The sequence below is a fragment of the Physeter macrocephalus genome, chromosome 4, assembly GCF_002837175.3.
Source record: "Physeter macrocephalus isolate SW-GA chromosome 4, ASM283717v5, whole genome shotgun sequence".
Lineage (NCBI taxonomy): Eukaryota > Metazoa > Chordata > Mammalia > Artiodactyla > Physeteridae > Physeter > Physeter macrocephalus.
In genome coordinates this window covers 620,944-639,187 of record NC_041217.1, presented here as the reverse complement: position 1 = coordinate 639,187, position 18,244 = coordinate 620,944, and the positions used below count along the sequence as shown (strand labels likewise).

Below are 18,244 nucleotides of genomic sequence, written 5' to 3'. Positions count from 1 at the left end.
TATAACGACAGGAGAGAGAGGGGGGGAGGGAGAGAGAGAGGGAGAGAGAGAGAGAGAGAGAAGGGGAGAGAGAGAGAGAGAGAGAGGGGAGAGAGAGAGAGAGAGAGAGGGGAGAGAGAGAGGGAGAGAGAGAGGGAGGGAGAGAGAGAGGTTGGGGGGTGGAATGAGCTCTCAGGGGCCAAAGGTGAGTGGCTGAGCTGCAGGCCCATGTCCCGGGCGTGAGACACAGGCGCTGGGTGCTGCTGGGGACCAGGTGTACCAGACGTCACCCCCCAGGAGCTGATGGTCTGGGAAGCAGGTGGGGCGCAGGCGTCAGGGCGGAGGGGCGGAGACCGTGTCATCCAAGAGGTTTTCCTGGGAGGGAAGGAAGGAGCGGGCTGGAGCCTGGTGGCTAGCTGTGCCTGGAGACCAGCTAGGAGGACGCAGACGATGCGGCAGGAGGGGCGGCGGGGGGGTGGCTTGTTCCAAATCCGTTTCTTCCTGTCCTGCGGTCCCAGCCCCCTGCCCTGCGGGCTGTCTGGAGCCCCGCCTTCGGGGGCAGGGGGGGGGGTGGCTTGTTCCAAATCCGTTTCTTCCTGTCCTGCAGTCCCTGCGCCTCCCGCCAGCCTGAGCCTGGGCCTGGCCGCCCAGCCCCCTGCCCTGCGGGCTGTCTGGAGCCCCGCCTTCGGGGGCAGGGACGGCTTCCTCCTGCGGCTGTACCGCCTGAGCCCCCTGGCTCTGGAGGGTGAGGAGACCCGGGCCCCTGAGGCACAGAACTTCTGGGCCCAGCCGGCTCCGGGCACCGGGTTCCTGGCGTGCTGGCCACACTGCGGGGGCCGGGCGAGAGCAGCGGCGCCAGTGCCACAGGCTGGACACGTGAGTGCCCTCCACATGGCCCCGCCTCACGGGCCACCCTTGCCCAGTGGGGCCCAGGGGCCACGCGGCCCCCTGACCTCCCTGTGGTCCGTGGGCAGGCCGCTGGGTTGACTGCGCTGGCTCCCTCGGGCGTCAGGACACCCCTCGCCCTGGCCGAGAGTCCCCGGGGCCTGGCCCTTCTGGCACCAGGAAGGCGGACAGACCTGGGCTCTGCTCCCGTGCGCTGGCATGGTCCCTCGAGCTCTCTCACGACCAGCGGCGGGGAGGTGGCGACTGGGTGGACCAGAGGACCGGCTGCCAGGCCCCCCGGGCCCCGGGCCCGGTGTTCTCTCACTTAAACAACATCCGGGAGGCCTCCGTCTCACAGAGGAGGAAGCCAGACCACAGGGCAGGCTCTCAGTCCTCAGAGGGGCGTCGGGGTTCACGTGCGGGCAGTGCGGCCCAGGGTCCACGCTCCTGGCCACGTACCAACCCCAGAGAGAAGGGGGGTGGGGGGCCCAGGAAGGGTCACAGTTCCTGAAGTACAGGACGGGTCACACGGTGAGGCCCGGAGGCCCAGAGCCGCGAGGCTGGGCCAGGAAGGCCCTCCCAGAGGCCCGAGGCCTGCTCGGTGGGGCTGGGCAGCGGTGGGTCTCCTTGCCCAGTGGCACCCTTCTCCGGTGGGGTGGCCCCCACTGCCTGCCCTGCCCTCCTGACCCCTTCCAGGACCCTGAGACCTCGGACCGGCCTGGGAGGAGTGGGAAAGCTCCGGCCAGGGGCTCTAACCGGCTCAGCCCCGGATCGGGCCTGTGCCTCTTTGAGCCTCAGTTTACAAAGGAGGGGTCCACCAGGTGACCCCAGGCCCTGGGCCCAAGGGGAGGGTGGAGGGGCCCAGCCTGCACCCCAGACACCGCCTGCCCTTTAACCTATCCACCCACTCGGGGGGCTTTCGAAGCTGGGGCCGGGCCTGGGAAAAAGCTCTGCGTGTAGCCCCCTCGCTGCCCCGTCTGGCTGGGAGAGTGGCGATGGATGGGCTCGCTCAGCGTGGCCGGGGCCCGGGCTCCGCTGTCTGGGAAAGTCGGGAGGGGATCAGCCTCCCCACGGGCAGAGCCTCCTCTCACTGGTCACCTGGACCGGCGTGTCCCGACCGGGCACGGGTGGAGGGCCACGTGGGGCCCTTTCGGGAGGAGGGAGCCACGATCAGGGCTGCGTTCCTGCCCCTGCGCTGGAGCTGCCCTCAGCAGGTCCCCAGTTCCCCCACGGGGCCCTAAACCGCAGGCGTGCCCGGTTCCGAGGCCACAGGTCTGACACCCAGGCTGGCAGAGTCCTCGGCGAGTGGACGGCTGTCCCTCAGTGTCTGCGTTCCAGTCCCCTCTGGGTCAGGGCCCACACCAATGACCTCCTTTTACCTTCATCACCTCTTTAGGGACCGAATCTCCAAGTACAGTCACGCTAGGAGGTCCTGAGGGTCAGGACTTCAACTTGAATGTGGGGGGACACAGCTCAGGCCATGACACCTCCCTTCTCTCCCCGCAGCCCCCTCGCCCCCCCTCTGGTAAGTGTGGCCAGTGGAGGCCCCACCCAGCCCCGGGCATCCTGGGTCCACGCGCCGTGGGGCCGGGACGGCTACCGGGGGACCGTGTACCAGGCAGGCGTCCCGGAGGGCTCCAGCCCCGTGGGGGCCCAGGTGGACGGTGCCAGTTTCTCGGCTCTGACCCCTGGCACTGAGTACGAGGTGCAGGTGGTCGCACAGGCCGGGCCCCTCCGTGCGGCGACAGCCAGCGCCTCCGGCTGGACCTGTGACTGGCGTTGGAATGGCGGGGGGAGGGGCAGCGGGCAGGGCCGCCCCTGTGCCCCTGCTCCCTCCCTCGGTGGCACTGCTGCCCCCCGTCCCACCTGCACCCCGCGGGCCCTGCGTGGGGTCACAGGCCTCCTGCTCTCCTCCCAGAGCCCCACTGGCGCCCGTCGAGCTGCTGGCGTCCGTGCAGGCGGGCAGTGCTGTGGTCAGCCTGGCCCGGGGCACGGAGCGCGCCGCGCACGGCTCTCAGAGGCCGGGCCCCTGTCCCAGGAGCAGCCCCTGGCGCTGGGCCAAGCCCACCTGGTCCTGAGGGACCTCACACCTGGACGCAGCCTCTCCCCGTGCGTGCTGTGCCAGGCGGGGCGGCTCCAGGCCTCCACGCACCCCGTGCTGCTGCCCGTGGGTACGTCGGCGTCTGTCGGGGGAACAGGGCACCCTGAGCGCTGCCCGTCCTGTCCCAACCGTGCTCGTGTGGTGTGTGCCGTGCCCGCCCGCCCCGGGGACGCGCCTCGCTCTCCGGATGGCCGTCGGGCCCCGAGGAGACCTTTCTCTCCCTGCGGCCGCGCCCCTTTCCGGGGACAGGAGTGCCTGGCTCCTCTGAGCCTCTGACTGTGACCACCTCTTGGGCTGCACTGACTCGCACGCCACGTGGAACACTCGACCCGCAGAGCCCGACCCCGCGGAGGACGTGCGGTGCCGGCCCGAGGTCACGCGCCGGGCCCGGGCCTGGATGGTGCCCAAGGGCGCCGTGGACACCTGTCCGGTGGCGGCGGAGCAGCTGGCAGCAGGAGGGGACGCCCACCTCGTCTTCCAGGCCAACACCTCCGGGGATGCCCTCCTGCTGTCCCGCCTGGAGCCCGCCGCGTCCTAGTGCCTCAGCCTCTCCGTGCGGGGCAGGAACGGCCTGTGGAGCTGGGCGGTCGCCGTGGTGTGTGCCGCTGCGGCCGAGGGTAGGCGCCCCCTTGGCCTCGGGCCCCGCTCCCTCCGTCTTCCTCCCGCGTCGCCCCCAGCCCCGGCCCCGACCCTGACCCAACGCCACGCGCGTTTGACACCCCCCGCGGGGCTCGTGCCCAGCACCCAGCTGCCATTACAGGCATGGCCCTGCCCTTGGGGGCTGCTGTCAGGGCCTCGCTGTCCCCCTCCGCCCCAGCCTGGCACTGCCCCCCGAGCTGGCCGAGGCCCCCAGCTGGAGCCGGAGATGGGGACGGGCGTGCTGGTCGCCCAGGGCCCCAGCCTGGCACTGCCCCCCGAGCTGGCCGAGGCCCCCAGCTGGAGCCTGAGATGGGGATGGGCGTGCTGGTCGCCCAGGGCGTGTTTGGCGAGGACGATGGGCAGATCCAGTGGTATGGCGTCATCGCCACCCCTAACATGTCGCGTGAGTGCCGGCTCAGTCGGGTGGGGGACCCTGGCTACTGCCTGGCAGGGGTGGCGAGGGGCCCAGGCGCTGACACGGGTGAGATGAAATGTCTGAGGCCGGCGGGAGTCTTGGCGCAGGAAGGGGGACTGGGACATTCTGGAGGAAGGGACTGGTATACTAATGGGCAGGCGGGCACGTCTAGAACACAGGGAAGCCCCTCTGGCGGGAGAGGCCCCGTCACACCGCCCACCTGCCCCGCCCCCTCTCTGTTCCTCTCCTAGTGGCTCGGCCTCCCCGTGAAGCCATCAACCACACCTGGTACGACCACTACTACGGGGGCCGTGACTCCTACCGGGCCGTCCCGCTCCCCAACCCCTTCTACCCGGGGCGCTGGGCCGTGCCGACGTCCTGGATGGTGCCTGTGGGAACAGAGGACTGCGGCCGGACCCAGGACGTTTGTAATGGGCAGCTCCAGCCGGGTTCCCACTATGGGTGAGGGCCAGGCTGAAGGGAGGGGGAGACGCTGAAAGTCTCATTGATGGGTTGTTTACACCTGTGTCGACAAAAGAGCTGTACTGACTCGCAGAGAGAAAGCATGTGCTGGTCCAGGAGGGTCAGTAGAGTTATTCTGACTGGGCTTCCTGGTAGGCAGGGCAAAAAGGGGAATGCCCACCTGCCACGTGGTTCTTTTCTCAGCAAAGCAGGGGATGGATTCTGTTTTGCTTTGCTAGGGCTACACCGAGGATACCAGGCACCTGTTTCTAGGGCTTCTTGCTCTCAGAAGAGGGCAGTGGAGGCAGGAGAGAAGCCGGGAGAGGGTGGAGTTTGCTCTGAAGTCTCAGGTGACAGGGAACCAAGCCCCAAACAGGTGAGGGGGGCTCTAGCTACCTGACCATCTGCTGCCCGTGACTCAGTTTCCTGGGAGGGGCGCGGTCCTCTTTGCCTGCCACCACCCACCCCCCTCCAATGGAAGGTCCTGCTCCTCTGTGACAGGTTCAGTGTTGCGGCCTTTACCAGGTACAGCTCTGAGACCCTCATCTGCTTCTCAGCCTTCTCAGGTAGGTGGGCACCCAGCTAGGACTCCAGCTGGGTCCTGGGGTGGGGATTGGTGCTTGGACCTCCCTCCTGAGGCTCAGCTACCAGGGGGACCTTTCGTGCCTAACAGAGCTGGGAGCCCCAGAGCCAGCGAAGGAGGTGCTCCTGGCGGCAGCCCTGGCCTGGCGGGCTGGGGGTGGTGGGCCAGACAGGCTTCGAGGAAACGGTTTGCCGCGGCTGTGATGGGTCTACCCTCCCGCAAGGCTTCCCCCTCCAAGCTGCTCCCGGTTGGCCCCCGGAGGCTGGAGCAGCGCTGACCAGTAGAAACAAGAGGCAAGCCGCACGTGAGAACCACATTTGTGGCTCCTAGTAGCTATGTTAAAAAGAGAAAAATAAGCACGTGCAGTTAATCTCAGCCACATTTTATTTAAATCAAGATATTAAAAATATATCAACACGTGATCGACTTTTTAAAATGATTAGTGAGATATTTTACATCCTTTTTTTAAATCAGTAAAACTTTGAAATCCTTTAAAGAGAGAAAAATAAGCACGTGCAGTTAATCTCAGCCACATTTTATTTAAACCAAGATATTAAAAATATCATATCAACACGTGATCGACTTTTTAAAATGATTAGTGAGATATTTTACATCCTTTTTTTAAATCAGTAAAACTTTGAAATCCTGTGTGTAGCTTATGCTCGCAGCGAATCTGAAATTGGAGCCGCTCCGGTTCAAGTGCCCAGCGGCCCAGGGGCGCGTGGCGACCGTACTGGACGGCGGCTCCAGGAGGCGCGGGGCCAGGCCTCCGCCCTCTTGTCCTCAGGGGTGTTGGGTGGGCCCTGCTCAGGAGCTGGGGGCAGGGAGGGCTCGCAGGCTGTTCTCCGTGCCCGTCCAGGGTGGTCCCCCTGGCAGCCTTCTCTGGCCTCGGTTCGGCATCTGGGACTTCCTTCCGCAGGGCGAGGTGTCCCTGCGCCCTCCACCCGGGGCGTCTCGGGCCCAGGGGAGGCTGGTGTGTCTCACGGGGCGGCAGGTCGGGGCTGCCCAGCTCACCCTTCCCTCAAGGTCCACAGAGCCCCGGGCCAGCGTGCCCCGGGCGGCCGTGCCCCTCCCAGCAGCGGTGGGCGCGCAGCGGGCCGTGTCCTTGCGCTTGGCGCCTTGCTGGGCCTGCGGTGCTGGAGGCGAGTGCAGGGCCGGAGGTGAGCGGCGCCGAGGGCCGGGCCGGCGTGCTGGGGGAGCCCCAGGCTGCCTCCCAGGCCCCGTCACCCTCTGCAGGTCGGAGGAGAGCCTGTGCTCCCAGGAGCTGGCGGCTTACAACCTGCGGTGAGCGTGCGGCCCCTGTGGGGCGGGGCAGGCGGCCGCCCTCCACGGGCTCGGTGATGACAGGGCCTCCCCGGGACCGCGTCCCTCGCCCCGCCAGCCGAGTCCTCCCTCAGCCGCCGTCACACCCTCGTCACCCTGCTCCCAGGGGCCCCGGCTCCTCCCGGGCCCTCAGCCTCTGTCCCCAGACTCCCGTCCTCTCGGTCCCCGACTGGCCACCCGGACGGTCTCAGGCCAAGCGGCTTCCTTTCCTTCTTCCTCTCCGAGGTTGGACTGTAATCGAGGTTGGATTGTAATCTGCCCTGTGTCTCTCCAGTTCCTCCTGTTGACCGCGCCCTGAGCGGCACTGTGAGCTGCTGTGCCCAGAGCCACCCTCAGGACCCGGGCACGGGGCCTCAGAGACTCACGCCCGCCTCCTCCGAGTGTGGTCCTGTTTGCCGGCCCCCCCCTCTGGCCCCTGGAGCCCAGGGCTGGCGTCCTGCTCCGGGGTGGCCCGGCTGTGCAGCCCACCGCTACCAGTGCCCAGGGCAGGACTCCGCACACCAGGGCCGCCGCCTACTCGCCCCTCTTCCCGCAGGTGGGCCCACCGGCCCCTCCCTGCCCACAGCTTCCGACAGGGCTACGAGGCCAAGGGCGCCCGTGCCCCCCAGCCTTTCTTTCAGGACTTCGAGGTGAGGCCTCTGCCGCCCCCAGGCTCTGGGGGGCCCCAGCTGTGCACGCCCCCGCCCCCGGTGTCGGGGTGACAGGGGTCTGCTTCGGGCCCCGTCTCTGCAGGAGCTGAAGGCGTGGGCAAGGGGCAGCCTAGGCTGGGGGCCGAGCACCCTGCCGACACCGCTGAGAACCGCTACCCTCTCGTGCTGCCCCGTGAGCACGGCGGGCAAGGCTGTGCGGGGCCGGAGCTCGGCCCGGAGGAGGGGCTGCACGTGCCCGCCCTGAATGCACGGCTTTTACCGTCCGCACGTGACCACTGCCGGGTCAGGCTGACCCCGCTGGACGGAGAGCCTCACTCCGATTACATCAACGCCAACTTCATCCCGGTAGAACCGCCTGCGCGCTGGCTGCGGCGTCCACTGGGAGGGGCCCGGTTTGCAGGACACGCTGTCCTGCCCTAGCCGTCCACGAAGACCACCAGGTTGTGTGTCTTGTGTGTTGGTCACTGTGCTGGGACCGCAGGAGGCAGGCCTGGGCTACGCGGATTCCCACCTTCAAAGGAGCAGGAGGTGTGTGTGTGTGTGTGTGTGTGTGTGTGTGTGTGTGTGTGTGAGACACCCGCCACGCGGCATGACAAGTGCTGTAATAAGGGCACACGTGTGGCGCTTGGAGCACGTGAAGAAGGAACGTTTAGTCCACCTAGGAATCAAGAAAGGCTTCCTGGAGGAGGGGGCATTTGGTCTCTTGAAGGATGAGCAGAATCCTGACAAGTGATGAAAGAGGGGCAGACATTGCAGCCGGACAGACGCGGGGAAGAGCCGGGCGGGACAGGAGGACAGAGTGGGGCGGGATCATCGGGTGGAGGCAGGAGAGGCAGATGGGGCTGTTGGAGGAGGGACTGAGCGCCGGCCTGGGGGAGCTGGGTGCGCAGTGGAGCCCTGGGAGGAACGCAGGTGGTGTGGCTCGGGTGGCAAAGGGGTGGCCTGGGGAGGCTACTTCGGGGCCGTCAGTGTCTTTTCATGGTCCCATCGAGGTGGGGCTGTCTCCAAGTCGCCCTCCTGATCTGGGTCCTTGGTGCACGCGTGTTCACGTGTGTGCACGCGTATCGGCCCGCGCACAAGTCCTCACTCCCGGGGATCACCCGTGGGATGCAGGGCCACGCGCCGGGCCCCAGTTAACGTGACCCTGCCCAGCCCCAGGGCCGCACCCGCCCGCAGGAGTTCATCCCCACCCAGGGGCCTCTAAAGAAGACCCTGGAGGACTTCTGGCAGCTGGTGTGGGAGCAGCAGGTGGTGAGCGCGCCACAGACCCCGCGGTGGCCACCGGGTGGCAGGCTCTCCCCACAGGACCAGCTGTGGGTCCGGGAGGCCGGGGGTTGGTGGGGTCCCCAGGCCGCCCAGGATGGGGCAGGGAGGAGACCAGGAGCCCAGGCTCCCAGCTGGATCCGCCCCCATTGCCTCTGCTGTCTCTCACCAAGCCCTCCGTCTCCCGCTCCGGGCCCAGTCTGCGTCCTTGCTTTAAACGTGCCTGTGCCCTGCTCCGTGCGGGGCCCTGGGACAGCACCTTTGAGCCCCTCCAGCTGGAGCGGTGAGGCCAGGCCAGGTGGTCCTAAGTAAGGCCATGCACTTTGCACAGGAGTCCGGCAGCTGCCTGGAAGCCCCAGCGGTCACATAGAGGTCTGGGGGTGGAGATATGGGGCCGGGCCGGGGGAGAGAGGCTTCCGGACAAGCGCGGTGGCGGAGACAGACGGATGGGTGGGAGGTGCTGATACAGCAGGGGTGGCAGTGACGGGGGGCCCACACCTGCCCCCCAGCCCCGCTCCGACCCTCTGGCCCCAGGTGCTGTGTGAGCACTCCTGGCCAGCCGACTCCACCCGTCGCCCACGGTCACATCACCGCCTGCCTCCTGGCCGAGGAGCCCGAGGACGAGTGGACCCCGCGAGACTTCCAGCTGCAGCACGTGCGTGCCCGCGAGCGAGGGGGCTGACTCCTTGGAAGGCCGGCTCACCTCCTGGGCCCCTGGCCTCCCCCTTGCCCAGGAGGCTGGAGGTTAGGGAAGGGTAGGGAAGCACAGGGAAGGCTAAGGGTCATCCGAAGTTGGGCGAGAAGGGACGGTTTCTGCCCTGCCCTGCGCTCGGCTCAGGGCCCCCGCTCACGCCAGACCCCTGGGCCCCATCTGCCTTCCCAGGCTGTGACCTCCTGGGGCAGCAGTGCCCCCGCACTTGGGCCCCCTGCAGGTAGACTCCCCGGGAGGTTGGAGGAGCTAAGGGGAGCATCCCCGCGTGGGGGGCACCACCCCGCCCTCAAGATCTGGTGACAGGATGAGGGCTGAGCACAGGACAGTGGGTTAGGAGGGGACGGAGAAGTAGCTCCTCTGCCCCCCAGCCTCCAGGCTGCCCAGCAACTGCAGCGGACAGTGAAGCAGCTGCAGTTCACCACCCGGCCAGACCACAGCGTCCCCGAGACCCCCAGCTCCCTGCTGGCCTTTGTGGACCCCGTTCGGGAGCAGGAACGGGCCGCCCCAGGCGCAGGGCCCACCCTGGTGCATGCAGGCGAGGCAGGCGGCGGGTGGCGGGGGGCCGGGGTGGGGAAGGGCCCCCCGTCACAGCCCTGGGCGCTCTGACCCGCAGGGCAGGCGTGGGCCGCGCGGGCACCTTTGTGGCCCTGTCCAGGCTGCTGCAGCAGCTGGAGGAGGAGAATACAGTGGACCTATTCCGCACGGTGTGCTCGCTGCGCCTGCACCGGCCCCTCGTGCTGCAGACCCCGGTGAGGGCAAGGCGGGTGGGCTGCGTGCCCTGAGAGGGGGTGGGGCAGACGGCCGGGCCACAGGGTCCCCAGGGCCCAGGGAAGGACCCCGGGGGAGAGGCTCGGACACTCACCCTCCTCTCGGGGCTTCTGCTTCCCTTTGTGCGGGGGGGTGGGAGGTGGGCGGGCCCCTGCCAGCTCTGACGCGGGGCGGGGGTGCCCACGGGAAGGCTCCCCAAAGCCCCTCCCCTGCCCCGGGCCTCTGGCTGGTCAGGGCCTGGAAGTCTCCCTGCTGGGCCACGGTCCCTCAGCTGACCGCCTCCCCTCCCCCACCCCCCAGAGCCAGTACATCTTCCTGCGCGGCTGCCTCCTGAGCAGGATCCAGGGAGGGGCCCCAGCACCTCTGAGTAGTGCAGCTCCGGGAACCTTGCCCGGTGGGGGACAGGGTCCCCGTCCCTGCCGCCAGCAGGCTGCCAACTCGGTCCACGCGGGGCCGGCGGCATCCGGCACCCCGACGCGGCCGCGCCCCGCCCAGGCCGCAGCCCATCCCCGTGAGGAGCTTCCCCCCGGGCGTGCTCTGAGCGGCGGCCGATGGCAACGCTGGCTTCCTGGGGGGGCACAAGGTGGCTGCGGGCCGGGCGGCACGGCGACGGGGTCCCCTCGTGCCACCACTTCTGCGGCCTGTCTCCTGGCGCCCCTCTGCCCGGCCCCGCCCCAGCTCCCGCTCCAGCCCTCAAGGACCAGGCCGGCTCTGCGGGAGAGATGCCCGAAGCCTGGCTCTTCCCGTGAGAGCATGCCCTTGGGCCGCTGGTGCTTCCCGGTCTGGGGCTGGGGGGCTGGGGGTCCTAGAGCTGAGACGGGCCGGGGACACCCTGTGTTCTGCAGGGCGGGCCCTCTGGCCGCGATCACGTCATGCTGACCGGGGCCCGCAGAACTCTGGGGGCTGGTGGGGCTCGCGTGCTGGTCTTCCTGTGCCTGCCAGACGCCCAGGAGAAGGTGAGGGAACGGGGGCAGAGGGTGGGATGCCTGGGGGTTGGGGTGGGGCTGTGGCGTGACCCGGGCCTGGGTGGGGATGGGCTGGCCGGCCGAGCAGCCCTGACCCACTTTGGCCACAGGAGGTCTGGCCACGGAGTCACAGCCCGTCGCCACGGACGCGGTGACCGTGCGCTGGGTGGCTGAGAGCAGCGCTGCAGGCCGGCCCTGCACCCTCCTCAGCGACACACGTGTAAGCTAGGGCCGTGGGGTGGGGGTGGGCCCCGCGGGGCAGTCCTGGCCCCTCCAGGCACCGGTGCCTTTGCCCAGAGAGGGAGCAGGGAGGAGAGGCCCGTGCAGAGGCTGCAGTTTCCGTGCGGGGAGCCGGGGCAGGAGCTCCGCAACATGATCCTGCCGCCCTTCCTGGCTGCCGTGGGCCGGGGCTGCTCCGGGGCATGGAGAAGCCAGGCACGCTGCTCAGCCACTGCAGGTGCCGCTGGACGGGGCCCGGTAGAAGCAGGCAGAGACCTCACTGCCCCGCGGCTCGGGGTGCGGGTCAGGACACAGCCCCCCCCTCGCTCGGCCCTGACATCGTCTTTCGGGAATCTGTCCTCCGACGCCCGCTGGGCCTGTGCCGGGAATGGGCCGAGTCGAGAATAAGGGATGTGGTCAAGCCAGAGGCTGAGTGCGTTCTGTCCATCCATGCCAGGGCCTGGTGGGAAACAGGAGCGGGGCTGGGGGTGCCTGGCCGGTGGCTTTCGCAGGGCAGCCCCCAGCCCCGCCCTCCAGTTTCCCCGTTCCTCAGATCTAGTCTCTAGTGTCCGGGGGGGCCCTGGATTCCGAGCAGGTTACTCGGGGCGAGGGGGCACAGCCGCTGCCCTGTGTGCAGCAGGACCGGCCTGGCCCTGCACCCCGCGCCCCGGCCTTCCCGGGGGCTCGCTGCTGCGTGGCCAGAGCGGCGGGTTTTCTCTGCCTCCTCCGCTCCACCACGGTGCAGGAGTCTGGGGAGGGAAAACCAGGAGGAGAAGCAGAAAGGAGGGCAGGAGTGCTCACCGTGGTGACCCCATCACCCACGGCCTCACCAGGGCCCATCTGTCCCCTCATCAACCACGAGGCCCTGGACGGCTGGTGCCAGAGGCGGGGCCCCGGCTGCTCCCGGTAGAGGGCCTGGGGGACACAGAAAGCCTGGACAAACCAGAGCAGGAGTCCCCGAAAGGAGTCAGACCCCGAATCGGGGAGGGGGCAGGGCTCTCCTTGGCCACCCCGAGCTCCCCGTGAAAGCCGGGGGTCGGAGGCCGGGCGGAGGGCCCCGCGGGCCTGTGAAGCAGAGGCGGGCTTGCCGCTCACTTGGGCCTCCTGGGCTGGGCCACACCCTCTCCACACTCGCTTCTCGGGAGCCAGGGCCGGCCCATGACGGCCTGCAGTAGGCGGGCTAGAGACTCGCGCTGGCCCCCGGGCCCGCCACTGCTGAGGGGGCAGCAGGGCCCCTGCACCAGAGCTGCAAAGGAGCAGGGGGGCCGCAGCGAGTGGGGAGGGAGGCCGGGAACACGGCCGGGGGTGGGGGCAGGCAGCGCCCCGTGCACGAGGACCACCCAGGCCTTCCTGGGGGCTCACGTACGTCAGGGCCGAGCCCCACCCCCCGGAGGCCAAGGGCCGGCTTCCGCCCTCCTGGCCCAGCCGTGCCGCCCCTGGGGCCCGGGGGCTGGAAGCAGTAGCAGAGAATGGGAGGGGGTGGTGAGTGGCCCTGGGGGGTGACGGTCCTGGATGAAGGGCCCCTGGCTGCCCTGAGGCCTCCAGGCTGCCGCTGTGCACTCAGGATGGACCGTGGCGGGACAGCAAGGTCAGGAGCCGCGGCGGGCTCTCACTCCGCCCTGGGCTTGGCCCGGCGCCGGCATGAGCCCGCTTCAGCCTCCGTCTCGCCCCGTCCAGCCTCCGGCCTGGCCCTTGCAGCCTCAGGCTGGTGGAGCTGCAGCTGCCGGACTGGCCTCCAGGTGGCGCCAGACTGCCGCCTCAGGCCGGCCCGGCCCGCCAGGTGGGCGCGTCCCGCAGCCGGGCGCCCGGCTCCTTCCCGGGGCTCCCGGGCTGACACCTGGCTGGGGCCGAGTGCAAGACGCCTTGTGGGTGGACGTCACACCTTCTCTAGTGGCGGGTCTGGGGCTCGGCTGGAAGGCTCCTCCCTGTAGCCGCCCGACCTCCACCCGCCCCGCGGCTCCGGCCCTTCACGGCTCACCTGGCGACATAACCCCTCGCTCCCTCCCCAGGAGCCAGGGTGCGGAGGGTGACCCCGAGTTGCACTTCTGGGGCTGCTCCCCCCCAAGTGGGTGACCTCGAACAAACAAGGCGCTTCCGGGGCCCTCCTCCGATGCCCTGTGGCCCCGAGGCTGTCCCCTCCGGCACAAGGTCCTGAGCCCGCAGCCCAAACGCCTGCAGGTCTAGCTCTCCGCGTTGTTTGCTTTTTTCTTTCCTGGATGAAGTTCCTGCCAGCTCGGAGGGAAGGAGGGCAGGGGAGCGAGAGGCGAGAAGGTTCCCTTGGCTCCGCCCTCCCTTGCCAAGCCCAACCCGTGAAACCCAGGAGCGAAGACCGCGCAGCGATGCCTGCTCCTCTCTGACTGTGCGCCACCGGTGCCGCCGCCCTCCCGGCCGCCGCGATGCCCGGCGCACCCGGGCTCCGCGCCCTCTGGCTCTGCGCCGCGCTCTGCGCCTCCCCGTGCGCCCCCCAGCCTGGCCCGCGGCCCGCCTGCCCGGCCCCCTGCCGCTGCCACGAGGACGGCAGCACGCTGTCGGCCGACTGCTCCGAGCGCGGGCTCTCTGCGGTGCCGCCGGACCTGGACCCCCTGACGGCGTACCTGTGAGTACCACGCGCTTCTCGCTGAGCCCGCCTGGCTGCGCGCTGGCCGGGCCGGCCTCCGTCTGGGGCACCTGCGCAGCCGGAGCCCCGAGGCCCGGGCATCTTTTGCCCCGTCCTGGACTGCGGGGCCGTGGCGGGGAGAACAGTCCCAGGCTGAAGGCCAGGCGAGTGGTGAGGCCGGGCTTCCCTGACTCGTTCCCAGTTGGCCCCTGTCTCGGGGCTTCATGGTGGGAGCCCAGGCTAGGTGAGAGGTGGGTCTCCGGGCCCTGAGCAGAGGGGCCCACACTGCTGCCCCTTCTCCTCTGGCTGGTTTCTTCTCCTGCAGAGCAGCGCCCAGGACGGTGGGCCAGACTCAGGAGCGGGGAGGGGCCCCGTGGGGGGAAGGATTGTCCGTCCCCGGCCGTGGCAAGGAGAGCAGAGCAGCCACTCGAGCTGGGTGGCCTTGGTGGGGGTCCCAGAAGCCGGGAGAGGGGACTAGCCCACTCTCGTCTCCTCCCAGATGGACCCTGCTGGCTCCATCTCCCTCCACCGAGGCCTCTGGCTCCCCAGGGGCCTCCCTGAAGTCACGTCCCAAGAGGCCGTGTTGGAGACACTAATTTGTGGGCAGTGCCAAGCTGAAAACCAGAGAGCTGTTTTTAGAGTCTGAGTTGGGGTGGGATGATGTGTGAAGGGGACCCTACTGGAGGCAGCTGCTCCTCAGGGCTTGAGGGCTGGGGGCTCTGGCCTGGCCACCTGAGCAGGAGGAGGCGGTAAGCACACATTCCAGACCACCTGCCTCCCCCCTGCTCTGGGGAGAGGAAACCTTCCCGGCTCAGCCCCGCCTGGGCCTCCGTGACCTCTTCTCGGAGGAGGAGAGTCTGGACCATCTGTCCCGGAGGTGGGGTCCCGAAGCTTTGCGGCTTTGGGCTCCAGGGCCTGGGGGCTCTGAGGAAGCAGGAGCTAGTTTTTAGAGTCAGGAAAGTATTTGTTGAACCAAATGGGACCAGGGTAGCTTCCCTTTAGCTATTTTACATGTGTGTGGGTGAAGCGGGTAGGGCGTTGTCTCATTTGAAGACAGGGTTCTGTGGCTAAAAAGAATTTGGAAATGACTTCTGTGGAGCCTTTCTCTGGGGAAGCAGGAGAAAGTTCCCTTTTCCAGGCCGAGGGGCTGACTGGTCCCACCTCCTTCCCCAGACCCGTCCTTTCTCAGGAGGACTCGGGGAAAAGAGGACGGTGTCGCCGTCAGAATCCACGCTGCTGGAGGGCTGTACCCACCGTCTCGTCACAGTTCCCCTGGTTCTGTCACGTCTGCATCTGGGGTTTTCTGAGCCGACCCTGAGTCTCCCTGGGGCCTGAGAAAGCCCCTCTCTCCCAGGACTCAGCCTGTGCGTCCCAGGGAAGGAGGGAGGGTCCCACGCGGCCTGGGGACCTTAGCAGCAGGCCCTGGAATGTTGGAGGGAGGGGAAGACGCAGGGTCCCCCTTGGCCGCGCAGGGTCTTGTCTGGGTGGTGAGTGGAGTGTCTCTGCAGGGCGGTGGGCCTCCTTTCTCTGCCTCTCTGGAGAGCGGCCCACGCACAAACGTGCCGAGGAAGGGTGGGCGTGAGGGCCGCCCCCTTCCCTCCTCAGCAAAGTGAGGATATGCCAGTCCAGCCCCAGGTGGCCCGGCTCTGGCCGAGGATGGCCCACACTTTCATCGGATGCTGGGGCCCGCAGGGCCTCTCGTCTGGGCCACCCAAGCCCTGGCCCCTTCCTAGCTCTGCCCCCGACGGAGTCACCCAAGTCCTCTGAGCCTCGGGGTCTTCGTCTGTTACGTGGGGACAAGTGGGTGGTGGGCAGACTAAGTGAGGCGACGTGTCATGTAAACCCCCCGGCACAGCGCCTGACACATAACGAGCAGTGCCTGAACCCTCACACGGGAGGAAAACGGCGCCGGGCTGAGCGCAGAGCCCAAGGGGACAGGCTGTGGCGGGAGGAGGGGAGGCGACCGCGGGGTGCTGGCCTCAGTCATTGCTTGGCTGCTCCGGGTGGGGCTCGGGGTCCAGCCAGCCGTGAACACTGGGGACGGGGTGGGAGGGAGTGGACGCGTCTTCCTGACACGGAGGAGAAGGTGAAAGGTCAGATGAGAACACGTGGATGTACAGGGGGCGGCCGGTCAGAGGGTGCCCTTGGAGACCTGCAGAAGGTGCCAGAGACGGAGCCGTAGGGGGCACCAAGGAACTCCGGGCTCCAGGAGACACCCAGCCAGTGCAAAGACCTGCCCACCGCCGCCCCGCCCTCTCGGTCCCACCGCATCTCCGCTCTACCCTCACCTGCAAAGACGACACTCCCTCAGGGTCGGATGCCCGGCTGATTGCGTTGAAGGGACCGACTCCAAACGCCCGCGGGCCCCTGGCGTCCCTCCAGCCTGTGGTCTCGTGGGGCTCCCGGGGACCCAGGGGGGTTGGGAGGGCCTCCCTGGAGCTCACCTGGGAGGCACGGACCCCGGCTCTGGGGTGCCCGGAAGGTGGGGCGGCCCTTGCTCTGTCCCGTCCCACGTCCACACAGCGAGGGGACGGAGATATACGTGTGCTGTTGGCAATACCCAGGGCTGTCCCTGACTTGGAGAATCTGGGTAGCATTCTGAGTCCCTCCTTTGCCCCCAAAGTTGAGCAGAGACAGGAAGTGAGTGGGGGGCCGAGCTGCCTGTAGAAGGCCTGAGGCTCGTTCGCTTGCGCTGACCCCTCAGCACCCGTTTCCATCACCTTCTGCCGCCGGGGCGAAGGGGGGCCCCCACTCCGCGACCCCCGTCAGGCAGCTTAGCGCCTCCTTGGGACCTTACTCCCTGTAAGGCTGCTGTGGCGACCGCTGACCTTGAGGAAAGGTCAGATGCGGTGAGTGTGTAGATCCTGGGTAGTTTGCACCCTGCTCATCGCTGCCTGGGGGTGATGAGACGGAGGCAGGGCGCCGGGGAGAGCGGGGGTCCCAGCACAGGTGCTGCTCACAGCAGAGCAGGACTGCAGTCATCACAAGCTGGTGACCTGGGCCAGTTTCCTCATCTGTAAACGGAGCTCACGCCTGCCTCACAGGGCTGCTGTCTGCATTCACTGAGGCAACGTTCGTAAAGGGTTTGGCACAGTGTCCGGCCCTTGGGAAGAGCCCAGTGTTAGTGGTGTTGTTATTAGGGTGACTGGGCCAAGAAGTGTTAGTCGAGGAGGTCTTCCTGGAGGAGGAAGTGTGGGGCTAGCACTGTGGGAAGTGCGGGATGGGCGCATCTGTGTGTTGGGGGCTGAGAGAGGAGAGAGTGGCTGCAGGGAGCCGGATGGAGCTCTCTGGGGCCTGGAGAGGCTTTAGTTTTCTCCTGGCGGGTGCGGATGCAGAGCTTCGAGGCGGGTGAGGCAGCAACGGGTGGGATACCCCAGCCCGCTCCCCAGCGCAGTGGCTGGTCCCTGCAGGGCCTGTCGTCTGAAGAAGCAGAGAAACATGTGGCTCCAGGGAGGACAGCGGCCTTGCGGGCTGCGTCTGGGAGATCCATGGGCCTCTTCTCATTCTGGACCTCGGAGGCCGCCCTCTCCGGGCCAGGCTTCAGTGTCCTTTTCTAATAGATTCTAAGAGCCTGAGCTTCTCCCCACCCCACAAACTTGGGGTTTGAGTTCTAACATTCAGCCCGTGCCAGAACATTTCCAGACCACAATGTGCACAGGTTTTGTTGAGAAACAGGGCCGGAGATGCAGGAGAGATTGGCTCTGAGCCTCCTGTCCTGGTGCAGGACCTCCCCCAGGGACAGCGGGGAGCCACTCCAGGAGGAGGGTTCCCCAGGGACTGGGTGCCAGCCTTCCTATGAAGCAGAGCCGGGGTGCGGGGGGGTCGGCCCATCCTGGGGCAGGCCCGGTGGTGGGGGTCGCTGGAGGAGGGCGAGTGTGTCGGGGAGCCAACACCCCAGTTCAAAGGAAAGGCAGGAAGCAGCCCCGGGCAAAAGAAAAAGGAAACCTCTGGTCTCTGGCAGCAGCGGTACGGGCTCAGTGGGTGGGCGGCGGGCAGAGCAGAAGAAAGCCTGGCTCAGAGCAAAGTCACCCAGCTGCCCTGCCAGCCCCGCCAGCCCCACCTCTCCCCTTCCGAGGGCTCGACCCGACGGCTTCCGCGCGGACCGTGCCCACCAGGCAGCAGGCAGGGCAGGCGCGGTGCTGGGTGCCCGACGGGGAGGCCCTGCCGGAGCCCTGGGCTCCAGTCTCAGCACTTCGGTTTATGGGCTGCGCGTCCTCTGGCCGCCACTCACTCGCTCCAAAGTTTCTCTTTCTTCCTGCTGAGAATGGAAAGGCCGACAGCATTCACTGGGAAGGGTGGTAGGAGGAGCCACGGGACAAAAGGGCAAAGCCTTGTGTCTGCTTTAAAACGTTGACCATGGGTGCTGTTTTTCTCAATCCTCGACTGCAAAGGACCTACTGAGGCCCAGGAGGGGTAACAGAGCTGCTTGTGACGGGCGCAGACTTAGGGAGACAGAGTCTAAGTTCTGGAGCCCCATTGGGCTGCCTTTCCTCCCCCTCCCCCTCCCTCCCCCTCCCCCTTCCCCTTCAGCCCTCCCTCTTCCCCCTCCCCTTCCCCCCTCCTTCTTTCCTCCCCTCCCCTCCCTCCCTCCCTCCCCTCCCCTCCCTCCCTCCCCCCCCCCCCCCCCCCCCCCCCCCCCCCCCCCCCCCCCCCCCCCCCCCCCCCGCCCCCCCCCCCCCCCCCC

The 18,244-nt window shown here is 67.8% G+C and overlaps 2 protein-coding genes across 2 annotated transcripts in view; both read left to right on the top strand.

Annotated features, from left to right (window-relative positions):
- The window catches only part of LOC102990721 (receptor-type tyrosine-protein phosphatase V-like), an 18,638-nt gene extending 6,764 nt beyond the window's left edge, over positions 1–11,874 (top strand). Inside the window, 27 exon segments of the mRNA XM_028488071.1 lie at positions 587–855; positions 954–1,121; positions 1,561–1,685; positions 2,371–2,633; positions 2,785–2,847; positions 2,850–3,035; positions 3,301–3,582; positions 3,783–3,800; positions 3,885–4,007; positions 4,271–4,481; positions 4,983–5,047; positions 6,099–6,149; positions 6,152–6,224; positions 6,301–6,345; positions 6,923–7,016; positions 7,120–7,126; positions 7,129–7,206; positions 7,303–7,382; positions 8,196–8,288; positions 8,835–8,866; positions 8,868–8,955; positions 9,388–9,563; positions 9,626–9,761; positions 10,081–10,291; positions 10,459–10,525; positions 10,673–10,736; positions 11,524–11,874. Coding sequence (XP_028343872.1) covers positions 587–855; positions 954–1,121; positions 1,561–1,685; positions 2,371–2,633; positions 2,785–2,847; positions 2,850–3,035; positions 3,301–3,582; positions 3,783–3,800; positions 3,885–4,007; positions 4,271–4,481; positions 4,983–5,047; positions 6,099–6,149; positions 6,152–6,224; positions 6,301–6,345; positions 6,923–7,016; positions 7,120–7,126; positions 7,129–7,206; positions 7,303–7,382; positions 8,196–8,288; positions 8,835–8,866; positions 8,868–8,955; positions 9,388–9,563; positions 9,626–9,761; positions 10,081–10,291; positions 10,459–10,525; positions 10,673–10,736; positions 11,524–11,874 — 3,419 coding nt within the window.
- A 1,486-nt stretch (positions 11,875–13,360) lies between these two features.
- The window catches only part of LGR6 (leucine rich repeat containing G protein-coupled receptor 6), a 102,400-nt gene continuing 97,516 nt past the window's right edge, over positions 13,361–18,244 (top strand). Inside the window, exon 1 of the mRNA XM_024130576.1 lies at positions 13,361–13,560. Coding sequence (XP_023986344.1) covers positions 13,361–13,560 — 200 coding nt within the window. The remainder of the gene's footprint in view (positions 13,561–18,244) is intronic.